At 48.2% G+C, this 15,863-nt stretch overlaps 1 protein-coding gene across 1 annotated transcript in view; it reads right to left on the bottom strand.

The window, feature by feature from the left end:
* Positions 1–15,863, bottom strand: part of CREB3L2 (cAMP responsive element binding protein 3 like 2) — a 116,068-nt gene that overhangs the window by 17,680 nt on the left and 82,525 nt on the right. The window contains exons 3-8 of the mRNA XM_037514079.2: positions 14,154–14,329; positions 12,004–12,091; positions 8,478–8,662; positions 6,119–6,265; positions 4,781–4,839; positions 3,525–3,593 (exon numbers count right to left, since the gene is read on the bottom strand). Coding sequence (XP_037369976.1) covers positions 3,525–3,593; positions 4,781–4,839; positions 6,119–6,265; positions 8,478–8,662; positions 12,004–12,091; positions 14,154–14,329 — 724 coding nt within the window. The remainder of the gene's footprint in view (positions 1–3,524; positions 3,594–4,780; positions 4,840–6,118; positions 6,266–8,477; positions 8,663–12,003; positions 12,092–14,153; positions 14,330–15,863) is intronic.

The raw sequence follows: 15,863 nt of genomic DNA on the forward strand, positions 1-15,863 counted from the left end.
CTGGAGAAAGTCAGCGGTCCTATGGACAAGGTTAGTAGCAAGAGAAATCAAGGTAAGCACAAGTATACAAGTGGTGAGTTCTTGTCCCTGTGTCACCTCAAAATCTTTGGATGGCCTAACATCACAGGCCTGTTTCCCTTCTGTAAAGTGAGGCAGTTAGCATGATCTCTGAAGCACACCTCAAGTATAAACTCCTGTGATTTCAGATCACGGCTGGAGGGTCAGAGTGTAGCCTCACAGTCCAGCAAGGCAAGAGGGCAAACTAATAAGGGCCTGGAGCAAACTGAGTCATGAAATGATGGACTGGGCCATGCTGAGCATCACTCGTGGGGTGACAAGGGGTAGGGGTGGGGGCGAGAGAGGATTTCTCAGCAGTGAGACAGGGGAGGGCCATGCAGATTGCTGGCAGCTGCATACTGGCCTTGCCCGGACTTCATCGTTAAATGTATTTCCTGGTGGAGCAGAGAAGGGCCCCTGGGACACTACCTCACACTCCTATTACGCTTCTCCTGATGACTCGCAATTAGAGGTTCACTCTAGCAAGGGGTGTGAAGGCGCCTTCTTGCTGCAGAGCCTCCTGGGGCGGGGGTGGGGGGTGGAGAAGGGGTAAGAGGATTTCACCTTCTCCCTGTCTCAGCCCTCCTGAAGCTTCCTGGGCTCAGATACCAGGGGTTTTCCCCCTAGAAATGAATACTTGTGTGAGGTAGCTTGTGCTAGGAGCACGACACAATACAATGCTGTACCAGGAGTCCAGTCCAGTCAAAGGAGTCAGACTTGACCCATCATCCAAAGACTCATTTTCACCCGAATTGAAGAGTCCCAAAGGGTGACACACAGGAGGGGGGAGATACAAAGAGACACCTTGTATCTCTCATTTGCTCACCTGTCTTTCCAGCCACGTGGCATCCAAGGTCCCCCACCCCACTGTCATTCTCCCAAGACAGCAGTCATGACTATCTGGGCCCCGCTACCTCCAGAGGGCACTAACACGAGAAGCAAGAGGAGGAACACAGCCCAGGTGTGTGCTCCCTGGACCCAACCCTGCCCTTGGTTCACCCGAGTCACTGCCACAGTGTGGTGTGAGCAAAGGGTCCCTAAAGTCTCTCTACACCCTATGGCCCAAACACAAACTCCCCAGGGCCAGTTCAGGGCAGGTGCTCACCAAGGTGTGCAAGGTGGTCAGAGGCTTTGGCTAGTGCAGTGCCCTAAGCCTGGGAGAGAAGGAGAGTGCAGGCCCCTCCCCCTGCTGTCCCGGGGCGGCTCTCTCTGCCTGTATTTCCTTGACCTCTCAAGTTAAAACACATAAATCTGCTGTGTTGGATGTGAGGGCCCTAGGAGCCCCTGATAATATCTGTGGGAAGATTAGTTAATTGTCAGCCATCACCACCATAGAGAGGTTGTCCACGGGGATAAGAACTGAAGAGGGAACAGAAATGGGGGGACTGGTCACCAAGGCCTCTGGGTGGGGACAGTGGAAGCTCCTGACAGTCCAGGGTTTGGGAAGGGTTCGTGGTGAAAGGGAGGAGAAAACACCAACAAGCTTTCCTGTTTTGCAGTTGACGTCATTTTTTTGGTTTTGAATGGAGGTTCCAGGAAGCTAAATGACTGGGGACGTCTCCACGCAGTCAGTGAAGGAGAGAAAATCACCAGCTTGCCAGGAAGAACACGGGTGCCCGCGCTGAGCCTCTGCTGCCCCCACGTGGCCTGGGGAAGACATGGCCTGCGAGTCCTAGACAAGGGAGCTGGACCAGACTCTGGATGCGTGCTCCGCAACAGATTCCTCTTCCCCTTTTCACCAATCCATAGCCCGGATTTATTCCACCCATGAACACGGGCTAGCATGGGCAAGGGAATGCCAATCAGCTCAGGATGCTGATGAGGACAGAGACTCTGGCTGGGGGGCTTGGACCCGGAGAACCACTTGGTAGAAGTAAAGGTGGAGATAAGAAGGGATGAAGCTTCAGGAGACTCAGAGCCAAAGGTAACCATGAGGCCAGCATCCTAACTTGGTATCAGAAACCATCTCCTTTGCCTCAGGGGATCTGGCAAGACCACGAGGAGCTGGTGATGCCCCCCTGCTGTCTGTCTGCAGCGCACTGCAGTGACTGCCCTTGACCCGCTACGCAGGCACGTGTCCCAGAAGTGCAGAGAAGCCCAGAGTGGTCACAAAGCTGCTGTTCCCACCTGGGACTGTTTTAACTCATGGCTAGATGAACCTGCTGTTTGAACAACAAACCACGAAGAATTCAGGACACGGGAGTCACACTGACAGTCCTTATCAATGACCTACAAATAGATTTTACCTGATCTCTTAATATTTTGCAAAATTGTTAAGCATTAATGTTAAGCCTTAAAATGATTAATATTTTGCTCACCTAGAAGTCAATTTTTCTCTGCTTGAATTGTTACAGCTATAATAATAAAAGGCAACAGAACCCCCTGAGCAAATACCTACACTTATTAAAGTGTAGATAAGCACAAATACAAACACACTCACCTCTGGTTGAGCCTCCCCAGCTTTGCAACCCTAATCCTTCACCCCTTTCTTTTGCATGTGACCCAGGGACAAATCTCGACATGACTCCAGAACCAGACTTCCTGCATCCAAATGCAGCTCTGGTGTTTACTGTGTGACCTGAGACTAGTCACCTAACCTTTGTGAGTCTCAGTTATATGAGACTCAGTTATATGAGACTCACTTTATATGATGGGGGTAGCAACAGGATTACTTTATATTTGTGGTTGTTAGGAGGTTAAATAAGATAATCTCTGTGCTTTTTAAATATTTATTTTTATCATAAGAACTGGGGCGTAAGCCAGAGGTGCAGGGTGCGAGTGAGAGGATTCACCAGAGACAAAGTAGGGAGCAGAACAGGTGGATTGACTGAAACACACTGCTGAGGGGAGCAGCAGGTGAAACAGGAGAGGTCTGCTGTGTCCTATGTGTGTCAGCTCCTTGGCCAGCAGGGAGGCCTATAATATAATATCTGTGAAGTGCTGAAAACAGTAAGTGCCTGGTGCAGAATGTATGAGAGGAACTCATTCACTCCCTCTGTTCTATAGTTAATTTTAAAAATGGATTTGAAATATTTAACAAGCTAATTAATGTAATTAATGTAATGTAAAAAAATAAGCTTGATTTTCTTCCTTTTTTCATGAATAAACACCATTTCGTACTAAAATTGGGTGACAATAAAGAGACCAGTGCCTCCTTGTCTGCCTCTAAAGTTTAATATCATTTTCAGGAGACTCTAACTCCCCCACGCTTCTTCCTTAACCCCTCTAGCTCAGCCTTGGTCAGGATCAGCCTCTTCATCATGCCATGTCTTTTAGGAAAAGCAAAGAACTCCATGTGCGTGCATGTATGTGTAAGCGTGTCCTGCAGGAACAGGTAGGCAGAGCACAGCCGTCCTGGGCATCCTGGCACAGGTCCATCACCAATGCTGTCTCCCCCACCTTCCCTCTAGCCCTGGGCCTGCCCCACCCCAACCTTTACCTGGCAGCCCCATTGGCTCCTCGCTTACCTGTTGGTGTTCTCCAGAGACTCTACCTTCTTCCGAAGCTCCAAGTTCTCAGTTGAACATGACTCCACCCTATTGCAGAGAGAAAGAAGAAAATTAGTTTCATAGTAGAGCAAATGCTAAGGCAGAAACTTGCGGGGCGGGAGAGGGGAGTCAGGGAAAGATGGGGAACCAGTTACTCTCATGAAGTGAGGGAAACAAAAGAAAAGTAGAACCGAGTAACAAGTGCCTCAATATAGAAAATATAAATTTGGTTGTGGGTGTTTCAGCCTCGCTTTCTCTCGCCTCTTCCCTACTGCCCTCAATGCCCAGCACGGGCCTCTCTACCCGGGTGCCTGTGTGCTGCTGACTGTACTCTGGCCACAGCACTGACAGGAGTCATGGGCTTGAGGGAGACACAAATTCTCAAGATAAGGAATGGGGTGCTGGTACATGCATGCCCCAAAGAGCAACAAAAAGATTCTTATCAGAACCTCTTGACCCTGATCGCTACGGAAAATGAGGGGCCAGGTGGGACTGCTTAATGCTATGTGACCAGTCCCTGAACCAGGAGATACAAACATTAACTTTCAAAAGCAACTTCCAAGCCCAGCCTAGAGCCACTGAGTACTCCTTTCCCCAAACACACATGAAGACTCTTTTCTGGGCCTGGGACCTCTTCCCATCTTAAAATGACTTGGGCAGCTGGGGAACTATTTTCCAGACCAATGCAAAAATCATAATGAGCTCATATTTTTCCAACAGCCCTTCTTATTTTCAAGGTTTTCCAGAAGAACAAAGAATGCCTTGAAGTGTGTCTGTGGAAAGTCACTCACCTTAGAGTATAAATGAGAGTGGGCAGTAAAGAAGGAAGGGCATCCTGACTTATCTCATTCCTTGTTTGCTATCTGTAGGGCCCAAGGGAGGATGAATCAGCAGGGCAACTTTCAACCAAAACAGTGGCTCTCCTCTGAAGAGTTTCAGGAATACGAATGAATGTTCATATTTGTACATGTTGAAGAGGAAGTTACCAAGGAGTGGGCTAGAGGCCATGTGGGACAGATACCTACTATGACAGAGGGAACTTTTTATTTCTTAAAATATTTCCAAGCCTTTCCCTGTACAAACCAGTAGGTGGCAGGTAAGACACAGCCGAGAACCCGAGGGCTCTAACAGGGTCCAAAGAGGACTTGAATCTCTTCTCAAGAAAAACATTATGTTCCCACTCAGGTTTCTCTAATGTTCCCCCATAAGCACAACCAGCGCAGCAGGGGGCTTACTTTTTCTCCAGGCTGTCCATGTATTCTTTCTTCTTCCTCCTACTTTCCTGGGCAGAAATCTGAGACAGAAGTGGGGTGGGGGGAAGGGGGAGAAGGATGATATTACAGCTGTGTCAGTAAACCAGTTACGTGGAAGTGGAAGGTGGGGGCTATGAGCACAGAAGCACAGAGCCCTGCTTGCTTTTGAGGCTGTTCCCCATTTCTTTCATCTGCCGGCTTATCCACTAATCACCTCTCTGTGCTCCATTTCCAACCAGCCTCTGTTCTCACCCACTTTCCAGCAAATTCGGTCCCCAGTGGGAAGGACCATGAGTCAGGTGTCAGGACAGAACACGTAGGTCACAAACCATCTGCATGGTCTTTGATAAATGACTTCAACTCCCTGGACCTCAGTAGGCTCAGCTATAATGTATAAAATAAGCCAGGCTTGGGCCTCCCCAGTGGCGCAGCGGTTGAGCACTGCTGGGCTTCGAAGCTGCCCGCAGCTTCCGCAGCACCAGTTTGATCCCCGGCCACAGGCAAGGGTCCCACATGGCGCTCAGACCTCTCCTGCTGCGCCCGCTGCTCCCCTCAGCAGTGTCCTCCATCTGTCTGCCTGTTCTGCTCCCTGCTCGAGGTCTGGTGAATTCTCTCGCCCTCCCGTGCTTCTGACTGTACCCAGTGCTTGTATAAATAAATAAATAAATCTTAAAAAAGAAAAGAAAAGCAACACTAAATAAACAAACAAACAAGCAAACAAACAAATAAATAAATAAAAGAAAACTGCTAAAAAACAATAAAAAAAATAAAATAAGCCAGGCCTGGGCTTATGAACTCCCTGCTGGCTCTGCACAAGGACAGAAATCTAAGTCTGTTCTTCTTCCTCTCTTTGCCCCTCCCTCCTCCTCTGCTAACCCTCTCCCACTCCTGGGCCGCCCAGCCCTGATTTGCTTGCTGGGGGCCTGGCAGGGGGAAGCTGCTGGGCCCAGGTAGAGAACAGTGGTCTGCCGGGTGGTCTGAACCCAAAACCCCTACCAAGAGAAAACTTCAACTTCCCTGCAATACATTTATATTTATTTCCTAGTCGATTTACACATGACTTCTGAAAGAAAGTCCCATGTACATCATGAAACAGAAACTTAACAGGCTAAGATTTTTTGAAATTGATTTAAACGGGAATTCCTTCCAGCCCTGAGTGGACCACCTTGGGCACCAGGAAGGAAGGCAGGCAGGGGCTGTGTCTTCCTCCTGCCCAGGGGGAAGGGAAGGGCCCAGGCGTGTGCCCCTCAGGACACAAGCTGGCCACTAGGGAGGCTCAAGCCGGCCACCAGGACAGGAGGGGGAAGGTAAAGGGCTTACCTTGTTCTTAATTTTCCTCCGGATCTTCTTCAGGGCCTTCTCCTCTGATTTTGTTAGGGGTAACTTGGTGGGGATGGGATAGCCCTCAGCGATCAGGGTCCTCTTCTCCTCCTCTGTCAGGACCAGGGGGCCTGACCCCTGCAGTTTCTGGGCAGATCAAGGAAAAGGGCCAAAGATGGACAAGGCATCGTGCTAGAGACATGCCTCCCGAGGGCTGAGGGGATCTGGCACAGCATCTCGCAGGGGACTGAGAGAAGAGGATGCCCATCTGCTTTGTGCAAGAGAGGGTTACTATGAAGTGGAAGCAGAGCTGGAGAAGATGCATTGAGTGGGTGCTGTGGGCCAAAGATTGTAATTACAGGATCAAGCGGTTGCGGGAGGGGAGAAGGGAACCTCCTCCCATTATTTCTAGAAGGTTACCCCAGTGGCTAAAACATCAAAAGTAAAAGGTTGGAGTCCCTCACCCACACACCCAGGGCTTTTGTGACTTTAAGTCATAAAGGATGGACTGACAGCTGCTTGTGGGCAAGAGCTTTGACTTCTCCTAAAAGTGCAATTTTGCAAGAAGCCCAGACACAGGGGAAGTCCCTTCTTATCTCTACTTCCTGCTGAGTGGCCGGGGTTCCAGGGACACACCTGCAGCCCTTTTTTCATGGGCACTGGCACCAGCACCAGCCCAGGTGGTCCACCTTCAGAGAGGATGAGAACTCAGAGGACGTGCTGTCATCATTAAACAACCCGAGTGACTCCTGCGATCAGTTCCATGTCAAATGCCATGAAGGGATCAAAACAGACTCTCCAAGGAGCTTATGATGGAGACTGAGGCTGAACGGACACCCATGAAAGGAAGGAGCAAATAAATGCTGAGCCATTAAGATGAGTCTGTGTGCTAAGAGAAGCTGAGGATAGGGGACCCTCCTTGAGGGGGCCTGGTTGGCATGCAGAGAGCAGGGCATTCCAAGCAGAAGGCAGTGTTGACAGAAGGAACTGAAGATGCAGCAGCTCTCCCCAGAGTGGGTAAGGAGTTCCAGAAGCAGCAGTCTGGGGACACCAGGGGGCCTCTGGCACCAAGCAGCGTTATCAGGGCTTGACACCAGCAGCTAAAAGGAAAACATGGACTGTCGCTGAGCAGGGGGTGGCGTGGGAGGCCCACTCCATGCGCAGGAAGCCCGGGTTGACTGTGGAAGGTCAGACACTATTTCAGTGACTAAAGGAGCAGTCATGTGGCGATGAGAAAGGAGCGTTCATTCTCTTGGCCTCAGCAACAGTGATACGTAAGGATAGGGCCACAGATCTAGAACTTTCTGAGCAGACTGAATTCAGATTTTCAAAATGATGTTAACTGACCATTTCTAGAGAATTTTAAAACATCTGATTTCACTGAAACTTGCACTCCCTGGTAAATTCAATGAGGGTGATTAAAAATTTTAAGACTTCATAAATCTCCATTATCTCTTCAGAATAAGGAGTATATTACCCAACCATATTTTTTATTTGGAAAATAGCACCCTTTTATATATGTGGAGTGAATGATGACTCATAACCTCTAATCAGAGCCACTAAGTGAAAAGTTGTGTCACAGACATAAAAGGGCTTGAATGCGTTTAATCTCGGAGCTTTAAATTCCTCAAAGATTGCTTTATTTAAAAATAATTTAAGTTGTGTCCATGTTGTAGGTCATAAGGACCACCTAACTTCATGGTAAATATTTGTGATAAAATTTTGAGGACATAACACATTTTTATTCCTTATGTTATACCTGTGTAAAATAACCATGAATAAAAATGGCAAGTGAGCACAGAAAAACCAAACAGAGTAATTACATGGTGAGAAGAGCTGTTTTTAAAAAAATGTCCTTTGATATTGTTGTCTCACCCCATTTTGCCATTAAACACAAACTTCCCTTTCAAGAGTAAAAATCAAGTGGCCTTATTTGAGACAAGGAGAGAGCTGGAAGGAATTGATGCCAAGTGAAATAAGTCAGGAGGACAAAGTCCAATACCCAGGGTGTTGCTTACATGTGGAATAAGGAGACCGGACAAAGGGTCAGGTAAAGCCAAACCAGTAACAACCCTAGAAATCTGACTGTAGATCTGAGGCGACTAGAGGGGGAATTGGACAGCAAAGTGGCCATAGGGCCCAGTGGACTGTGGGAGGACTGTGGGTGCCTTGGTGGTGGGTGGGGTGTGGTAACAAAACCTGAAGGGGGTGACCCCACACCTCTAAACCACACACAACATTGTGAACCAATGTTACCTCAAAAAAAAAAAAAAAATAAGTGGCCTTGAGCGGCACTCACTCTGGGCGAAGCTCCGAGTGATGGGGGAAAGCGTTCAGGTTCCCGGATAGGGACACTCACGTGGGGCGCAGTGAGAAGCGGAGACGTGGAGAGCGCAGAGGGGGCCCGCGGCCCTGCGCGGCCTGGGCTGTGGGTCTGGGGCAGGCCGAAGGGATGCAGCCGTGGGTTGGGGCTCAGGCTGCCCTCCGAGTCGCTGCTGTGGCTGCTGGGAGGGGTGGGCGGTAAATGGAGGTGGTCCACGGAGGCTGAAGGACAGAAGGGGATTCCATCGTCAGAGCGCAGCATGGTACTTGGGGGGACTTGGGGGCACTTGGACAAAGCGGCCCCAGGGCCCAGCTAAGGAACAAGGAGCCTTCAGGCCCGATGCAGAGAGATCTCCAGGAGCAGAAACAGAAAAGGAAATGGTTCAAGTCGCCGCCTTTTGTATGGAACAGGCAGAGCAAGATAAAGAGACTCCTGTGTACGTTTGTATCTGCACAAAGAACCACTAGAAGACTCCAAGAAACTAATGAAATTGTGACCTAGTCGGAGAGGTATGTTATTGGGGCAGAGAATGACCCATCGTGTTGGCCCAGCTTTTCACCGTATTATTCATTTTAAACTGTTTTTATAGTTTGCCTGTATTATAAGGCATTTTCATGCATAGTGTACTTTAAAAGACTCTTAAAAATTAAAAAATTGAAAAACCTGGAAGGTGGGGAGGTGGTTCCCCATAACTGCTGGGAGAAAAGCTCATTTGTCTGGGGAGGAATGTGTGGTAACGTCCACAGGCAAGACGCCAGGCATTCCTCACTCGGAGAACACTAAATCTACCCGTAGACAGGGGTGTGGGAACTGGAAGATAAACGCGCAAGGAGGGGCTTTCTCCTCCAAAGGCCCGGAGCACCTCAGAGCCCTGTTGGGGGCGGGGGGAGCACATATACTCTCTTCCAGGCCCCCCGCCCCAGCCTATGTCCCTCAGGCACCAGCATCTGGGGCCTCACACACCTGGGCTTGCCCCGCCTGAACTACGGGGACTGGGAAAAGGCTTCCTTGGGTCTCTTCCTGTCTTCTTCGAGCAGACACTGCCCAAGCTTCCACAGACGGGAAGGGCCTTTCTGAGTCACCACTGCTGACCTCAGAAAAATGACGCCCCGGAACTGCCTTTGGAGGTGACTCCTTCTGAGATGCCCACATAGCCAACGTGACTGCAGGAGACGGCCCTCTTGGACACCCCTTTCCTCTGCTCTCCTCCCATTCACAGGGTTTCTTCTTTTTTCTCTTTCTCCTCCCTCCTTTCTCTCTCTCTCTCCCCTTTCTTGCTGTCTCTAACATATTGTTTCACTCTAGAAATATTTTCTTTTTTCTCTGCCGAGTCTGACTGAGTCTGGTTGCTTTCGTGTGCATCTACGAGCACTCTTCAGGCTCAAGAAGATTCTAAAACAACCCTGCATACCTCTGTGGCCAATACTCCTGCCAGCAGCCCCAGCAGCTGAGGAGGGCAAGCCTGCGCCTTAAATTTGAGTTTGGCTGGAAAGGCGGAGTCCTGACAGTGTTCACCAAGGCTTCCCCAAAGCCACAAACCCCGAGGGCCCAAACACAGCAGAAGGCGAGGCTCGGCGAGCAGGGGCGCCTGCTACAATCCTGGAGAATACGAACAGCACCTAGCGCTGGCCTGCCCTTCACTCAGCACCATCCAAATCACTCTAATCCTTTTCTCCTTTCCAACTTGGGGATGCCCCCCCAGAAAGGAAGTGGCAGGACAGGAAAAGGGAAGCAAACCTGGATCTGCCCTCTGTCCTTTGGCCCTAACAAAGGAACACAGGACAGGGCTGCAGTACCTCAGTATCAGATTTCTAAATATCACTTAAAATGCCACACCAAGGTCACTGAAAGTGCTGGAACAACAAGTGACTTTGCCTAGAAGCTCTGATGCATTCAAAAATATTGAATTTCTTGATCTCTTTATCTAGCATAATGAGGGAGGAGCCACAATTTACTTTTCTCTGGAAACATGACTCCTCAGTGATCTCACATTCTGAAGCCAACATGGGGTTCACTGTTAGAATTATGACACTTTCTGAATCATCTCACAACATAAATAAAAGAGCAAGCGTATTTGAGAGTAACACCTGGTGTCATAAAAATGAAGGGAATTGCTGTGAAGTAGTGTATAATGCTGAGGGCACAAACACCTCTCACCCACTGCAAAGAAAGGTCTTGACACAGACCCGAGGCATTGATCTTACATTTTAAAACAATTCATTAGCGAAAAGAAAGGCAAAGGAAAGCCCTGATTAAACTGTCATCCATCAAGTCCTGAGTTCGTTTCTGGTGCAAAGAAGGTAAACTATGCTTTCAGAAGAGCGTCATATGTGACACCCACACTTTACGTATAGCGGGTCCTCAAACAACATGGCTTCATTCAACGTTGTTTCATTATATGGCTGTTGAGAAGGAAAAATGGATTGTCACTGAGGCTACTGTCTGTGGAATTGGCATGTTCTCCTATTTTCTGGGTGCTCTTGTTCCCTCCCATACCCCGAAGATGTGCTTGTGAGCGTCAGTGGTGTGTCTTGATTGCCCCAGTTCAGGGGGTGTGAGTGCGGGTGTGATGTGGGTATGTTTGTGGGTGTGATATGAGTGTGGGTGATGCAACCCGAGATGGAAGGGCATCCCGTCCAGGGGTGTTATTTGCCTTGTACCCTGAGCTGCTGGGCTTGGCTGTGGCCCCAGGAGACCCTGAGCTGGAATAAGAGGGTAGGAGAAATGAATGTGTGAATGAATTCAAATGATGGCTTCATATCACAAGTGGTTCGGGTCTCTATTAGAACTTTGGTGATATCTTGGTGAACAGAAATATGCAGAAGGAAGCAACTCTTATTTATATCAGTTAGTTTATGGCTGTTTTGCTCAAAGTTGCACTTCCCAAGAGCCTATTGACAGCGTTCACCATGGTGCACATGACTTTTCTATAACAAATGCATATGTCTGTCCTTACTTATTGACCACGCTGATAAGCTTTTTCTAAACTTATACTAAGGTGCAAATAAAAAGGGATGTAAGGGGCAAAGAATTAAGAAAAGGTGAGAGGTATCTGGATGAAGAAGGCAGAGAGCTCATTTCCACGAGGTGTAGGGGCCTGGGTTCAGGAGTCCTAACTGGGGTCTGAGGGAAACCAAGAGGGGGGTGTCAGAAGGAAATCAATGCAGAGGAAGAATAAAGTGAGAGTGTGACAGCTTCAGGGCTGGTAGGGCTTAATTTTAAATGGATGGCAAGAATGAATACTACGCATAGGCAGGAGACCCCTCACAGCCACTGTCACCCAAACTAACCTTCAAAAAACAGGTATTGCTCACCTGGTGAATTCACTTTACCATGGGTTCACACTAGGGCTGTGTCTAATAGACCAGGTGCCCGTGTGGGTGTCTGTTTCCACCATCACTCCAGTTTGGGGACACCAGGATGGCATGAGGAGAGCAGACCTTATCTTCACTGGAGCCTAAATTGCAGCAGTAACCCCAGTACCCACTCCTGCCATCTCCCTTCTCCCGAATCGCTGCCCTGCCATGTGGCCACCTGGAGAACGCAGGGAGGGCAGACAGACCTTCTTTAGGAGAGAAGTTCAGGAACTGATCCACTTCATGAGGTTCCAGCTTAATCTTCGGAATAACGGTTTGGCATGAGGAATCAATCTAAGGAAAGAATTTCAAACACAGAATTTCAAAACCAATAGCAGGAAAGAAGCATAAGGGACTACGGTGGTGGACTACAGGTGATTTGGTGGTGGATGCACCATGGTGGCGATGTCTGATGGAGTTATCCAAATATTTCCCCAATTAAAAATAATTAAATAAATAAGAATAAAGTCGAAAGAGATTGCCCAGAGAGCTAGCTAGCTAGCTGTCATCTCTATCTTCCCTGGGGCAGCCCTGCTCCTCCACAGCTGACAGAGGCCCCACAGAACAAGCTGCTTCTTTGAGAGGGGCCTTTCCATTCCTAACTAGTGGTAATATAAGACATTAACATTATCATCAAATATCCCAGCCACAATTTTAAGGCCCACAGGCTCCCACCAATGTGTCCTGCAAGTAGGAAGTGGGAGAACCAAGCTGCAACTCTTCCGGCCAGGCTTCCACGTGACACGTGACCAAGAAATGCTCCATAGGAACACAAAAAAGGTATCTGTCCCATAGACTGGGAGCAGAGTCTTAGTTAACACTTGAAAATCAACTCAGTTAAAATCATGCAGAGCAAGGGGCCTCCCTGGTAGGGCAAGGGGTTAAGATGCAACACTATGAAGCTATCCGCAGCCACTGCAGCAAGAGTTCGAATTCCACCCAGGGAGCTACCCACATGGTGCAGCAGACCTCTGCTGACTCGCCCGCTGCTCCCCTCAGCAGTGTATTTCAGTTCTGTCTGCTCTGCAACCTGCTCTGTCTCTGGTGAATCCTCCTATACCCCACATCCCTGGCCTGCACGCAAGCTCTTGTATGCATAAATAAATAAATCTTAAAAAAAAAAATCATGCAGAGCAAAAGGACTAACACATACTGTTGAAGCCAAACCCAATCGACTCAGGCTCTACTGAGAAGGGAATTCCAGAGGGGAGCAGCAGATGTGCTCTGCCTGCAGGCCTTCCTCCCCTTCCACCTCCATCCATGCAGGTGGAACACTGAGAAAGGGGAATGCAGGGAAGCCTTAGGGGCCTACCTGCTTCCACGTCACCTGTCCTGAACAAGCAGACTACTTACTACGCCTTGTTGGGGACAATCCAACTTAAGGAATGCCAGTGGGGTCAACGCTTATAGCCTGAGGCTTTGAACTCAAAGGATGGCTAGGACTGGTTTCTAACATCGCAAACCTACCAACATCTGGATGTATCAGAATGAGTCTGATGCACCAGCATAGACGGGAAAGGTCTGGAGGGAAGGCAGAGTAAAACAAACTTCTACTTGCTGTAGATGTGGAATACAGCAAGGAAGAAAGCCCCAGTCTCATGTGCTTTCCATGGTGTCACAGTGAGAACTGGTCAGTGGGGAATCCCCAGACTGGGTCAGGGCAACTCAGCAGTGTCCTAGGAGAGCTAAGTGTGGCATTCCCAAGAGCCCTGGCGAGCTGTGGATTGCTCCATCGCCTTAGTATCTTCCTTTCCACTGGCTAAATTTAGCTAGTGAAGAATTCTTTTTATTTTTCAGCCATGGATATGTTTTTTTTAATTTGCAGCAGCATTCTAGAGAAAATGAAATCAGATTCATTACCAATTCTGTGGACAATGCCTTAAAAAAAAGGAAGTGATATCATCAATGCTGACAGCACTTCAATATTGTCTTCAGATAGCCAGCCAGTCATACATTGATATATCTCCTTAAACATATACAACCGCTCATTTTAAAAATATTAACGAGGGACCTCCCTGCTGATGCAGGGGTTACAGATAGCACTATCAAGCTATGGCCAGCCACTACAGCAGGAGTTCGATCCCTGACTGGCCAGGGAGCTACCCACATGGCACAGCAGACCTCTCCTGTCTCCGCGCTGCTCCCCTCAGCAGTGTATTTCAGTCAGTCTGCCTGTTCTGCTCCCCACTCTCTCTGGTGAATCCTCTTACCACCCATACCTATGCCTTATACCCCAGTTCTTGTATGCATAAATAAATAAATCTTTAAAAAAGCAAAAATATTAAATGCCTTATTGGAGAATGAGGATCTATATCTTTTGACCCAATCTGTTTGGATGAGAGAAAATTGAGTATACCCCAGTGTTCATTTCCAGAGGGGACTCCTCCTTTTCAAAAGGGGTAGAGATGGCAGTGATGGTCAGAGTGACAGAGGGGACAAGTCCTGGGGGTGGCTCGTCCGTGATGGGCTCTGTCTTGATGGTTGTTGAAGGGAAGTCTGTAGACAGGTACCATTTCTCATTTTCCACTTCATCTGTGGGAAAAAGACAAGCACACGTGAGAACGTGAGCAGGCGTCAGGCGTAGGACAAATGACTACTGAGCATTGGTCTCAAAGGAAGTTACTTTAACTGGGCCTCTATGGTGGTGCGAGGGTTAGAGTCTCAGGGCTGTCAGGCCATCTCCAGCCAATGTGGTATGATTTCGATCCCCAGCCAGGGAGCTGACCCACATGGCGCAGCAGACCTCTCCTGTCTCTCCCGCTGCTCCCCTCAGCAGTGTATTTCAGTAGATTTGCCTGTTCTGCTCCCCACTCTGTCTCTGGTGAATCCTCTCACCCCCAACCCCTATACCTCTGGCCTACACCCGAGTTCTTGTATGCATAAGCTAAAAAAAAGTTTAAAAAACACAAAGAAAGGGAGTTACTTTAACAAAGAATGACGGAAAGTAGAAAAAAATAAAGTGAGGATGAGCAGCGAGATAAATGGATAAAAAAAATGAAGGGCAAGGTAAGCCTCCAGACTTCTATTCTTTTGAAGTGGAGCTAGAAGAAACTGGAAGAATACATAGGAAAGAAAGAAACTTGGCTTGGGGCAGAGCAGAAGGAGCCAGGGTGCATGGGGAACAAGATAGGAGGGAGAATTTCAACGTGTAACATTTTAGAATTTTTAGTTTTCACACAGTGATGTGTTATCTATTCAAAAATAAACAAACAAGTATATTTAAAATAAGAAAGGAGCAAATGACTGGCAAACAATGAGCAAGTGACTCTCTTAGGAGCGAGAACCAGGCTAGGTGTCAATCTGTCTACCAGTGGATGGTTATTTGCCTTCCTGTTTTTTGTGTTATTTTTTCCTCATTCACTGTCTTTTGTCTTTGTCTGTGTCCCCTGGACCCCATTTTTGCCTTAAACCTGACCAAGTCTCCCAGAACTGGACTTAGCTTCTGGGAAGCTCGGAAGTTCATAGGACACGCCTGCCCCTGGCTGAAATGGACTAAATACTCCTCCGGAGAAAAGGGCTGATCTCGGCAAGTAAGGCTGTAGGCTTGTCGCTGCTTTTGTAATTATCACAAAGCCTGGGACAGCAGCAAAGCAGCAGGATGAACAGAGGAAAGTACCTCTGGCTCTCATCACCCTCCCAGGAGCCTGGCAGCACCCCTTAGCGACACCAGTTTTGCTAAAATAAAGCAACGACAAGCTCCCTTGCTTGATGAAAATGTTTAAACACACACCACCTTCGTGCTTGACTGCGCAGGGGGTGCAAAGTCACTCACAATATGAAATATTCTACACACAAGGATCTGAGTCTTCTTATGACAAGGGACATAAAAATCTTTTATAACTGCCAGGGGTGAGGGGAAGGGCAAAAACAGAAGCTAAAAATGAAAGTTCACGATTATTAAAATGGTATTTCATAAGCAACTCCCTTCAAACATGGGAAGAAGTTAGATCCACGTTCACAAAGGAATTGATTCCCCCCCTGAATCCAATTTAGAATGTACTGGGTGAGTGATGCCAGTCCCCGCTTATTTCCTGGAGGTAAAATAAAGACGGGCAAGACTTCTGTT

Source organism: Talpa occidentalis, unplaced genomic scaffold (assembly GCF_014898055.3).
Source record: "Talpa occidentalis isolate TD23 unplaced genomic scaffold, MPIMG_talOcc4v2.1, whole genome shotgun sequence".
NCBI lineage: Eukaryota > Metazoa > Chordata > Mammalia > Eulipotyphla > Talpidae > Talpa > Talpa occidentalis.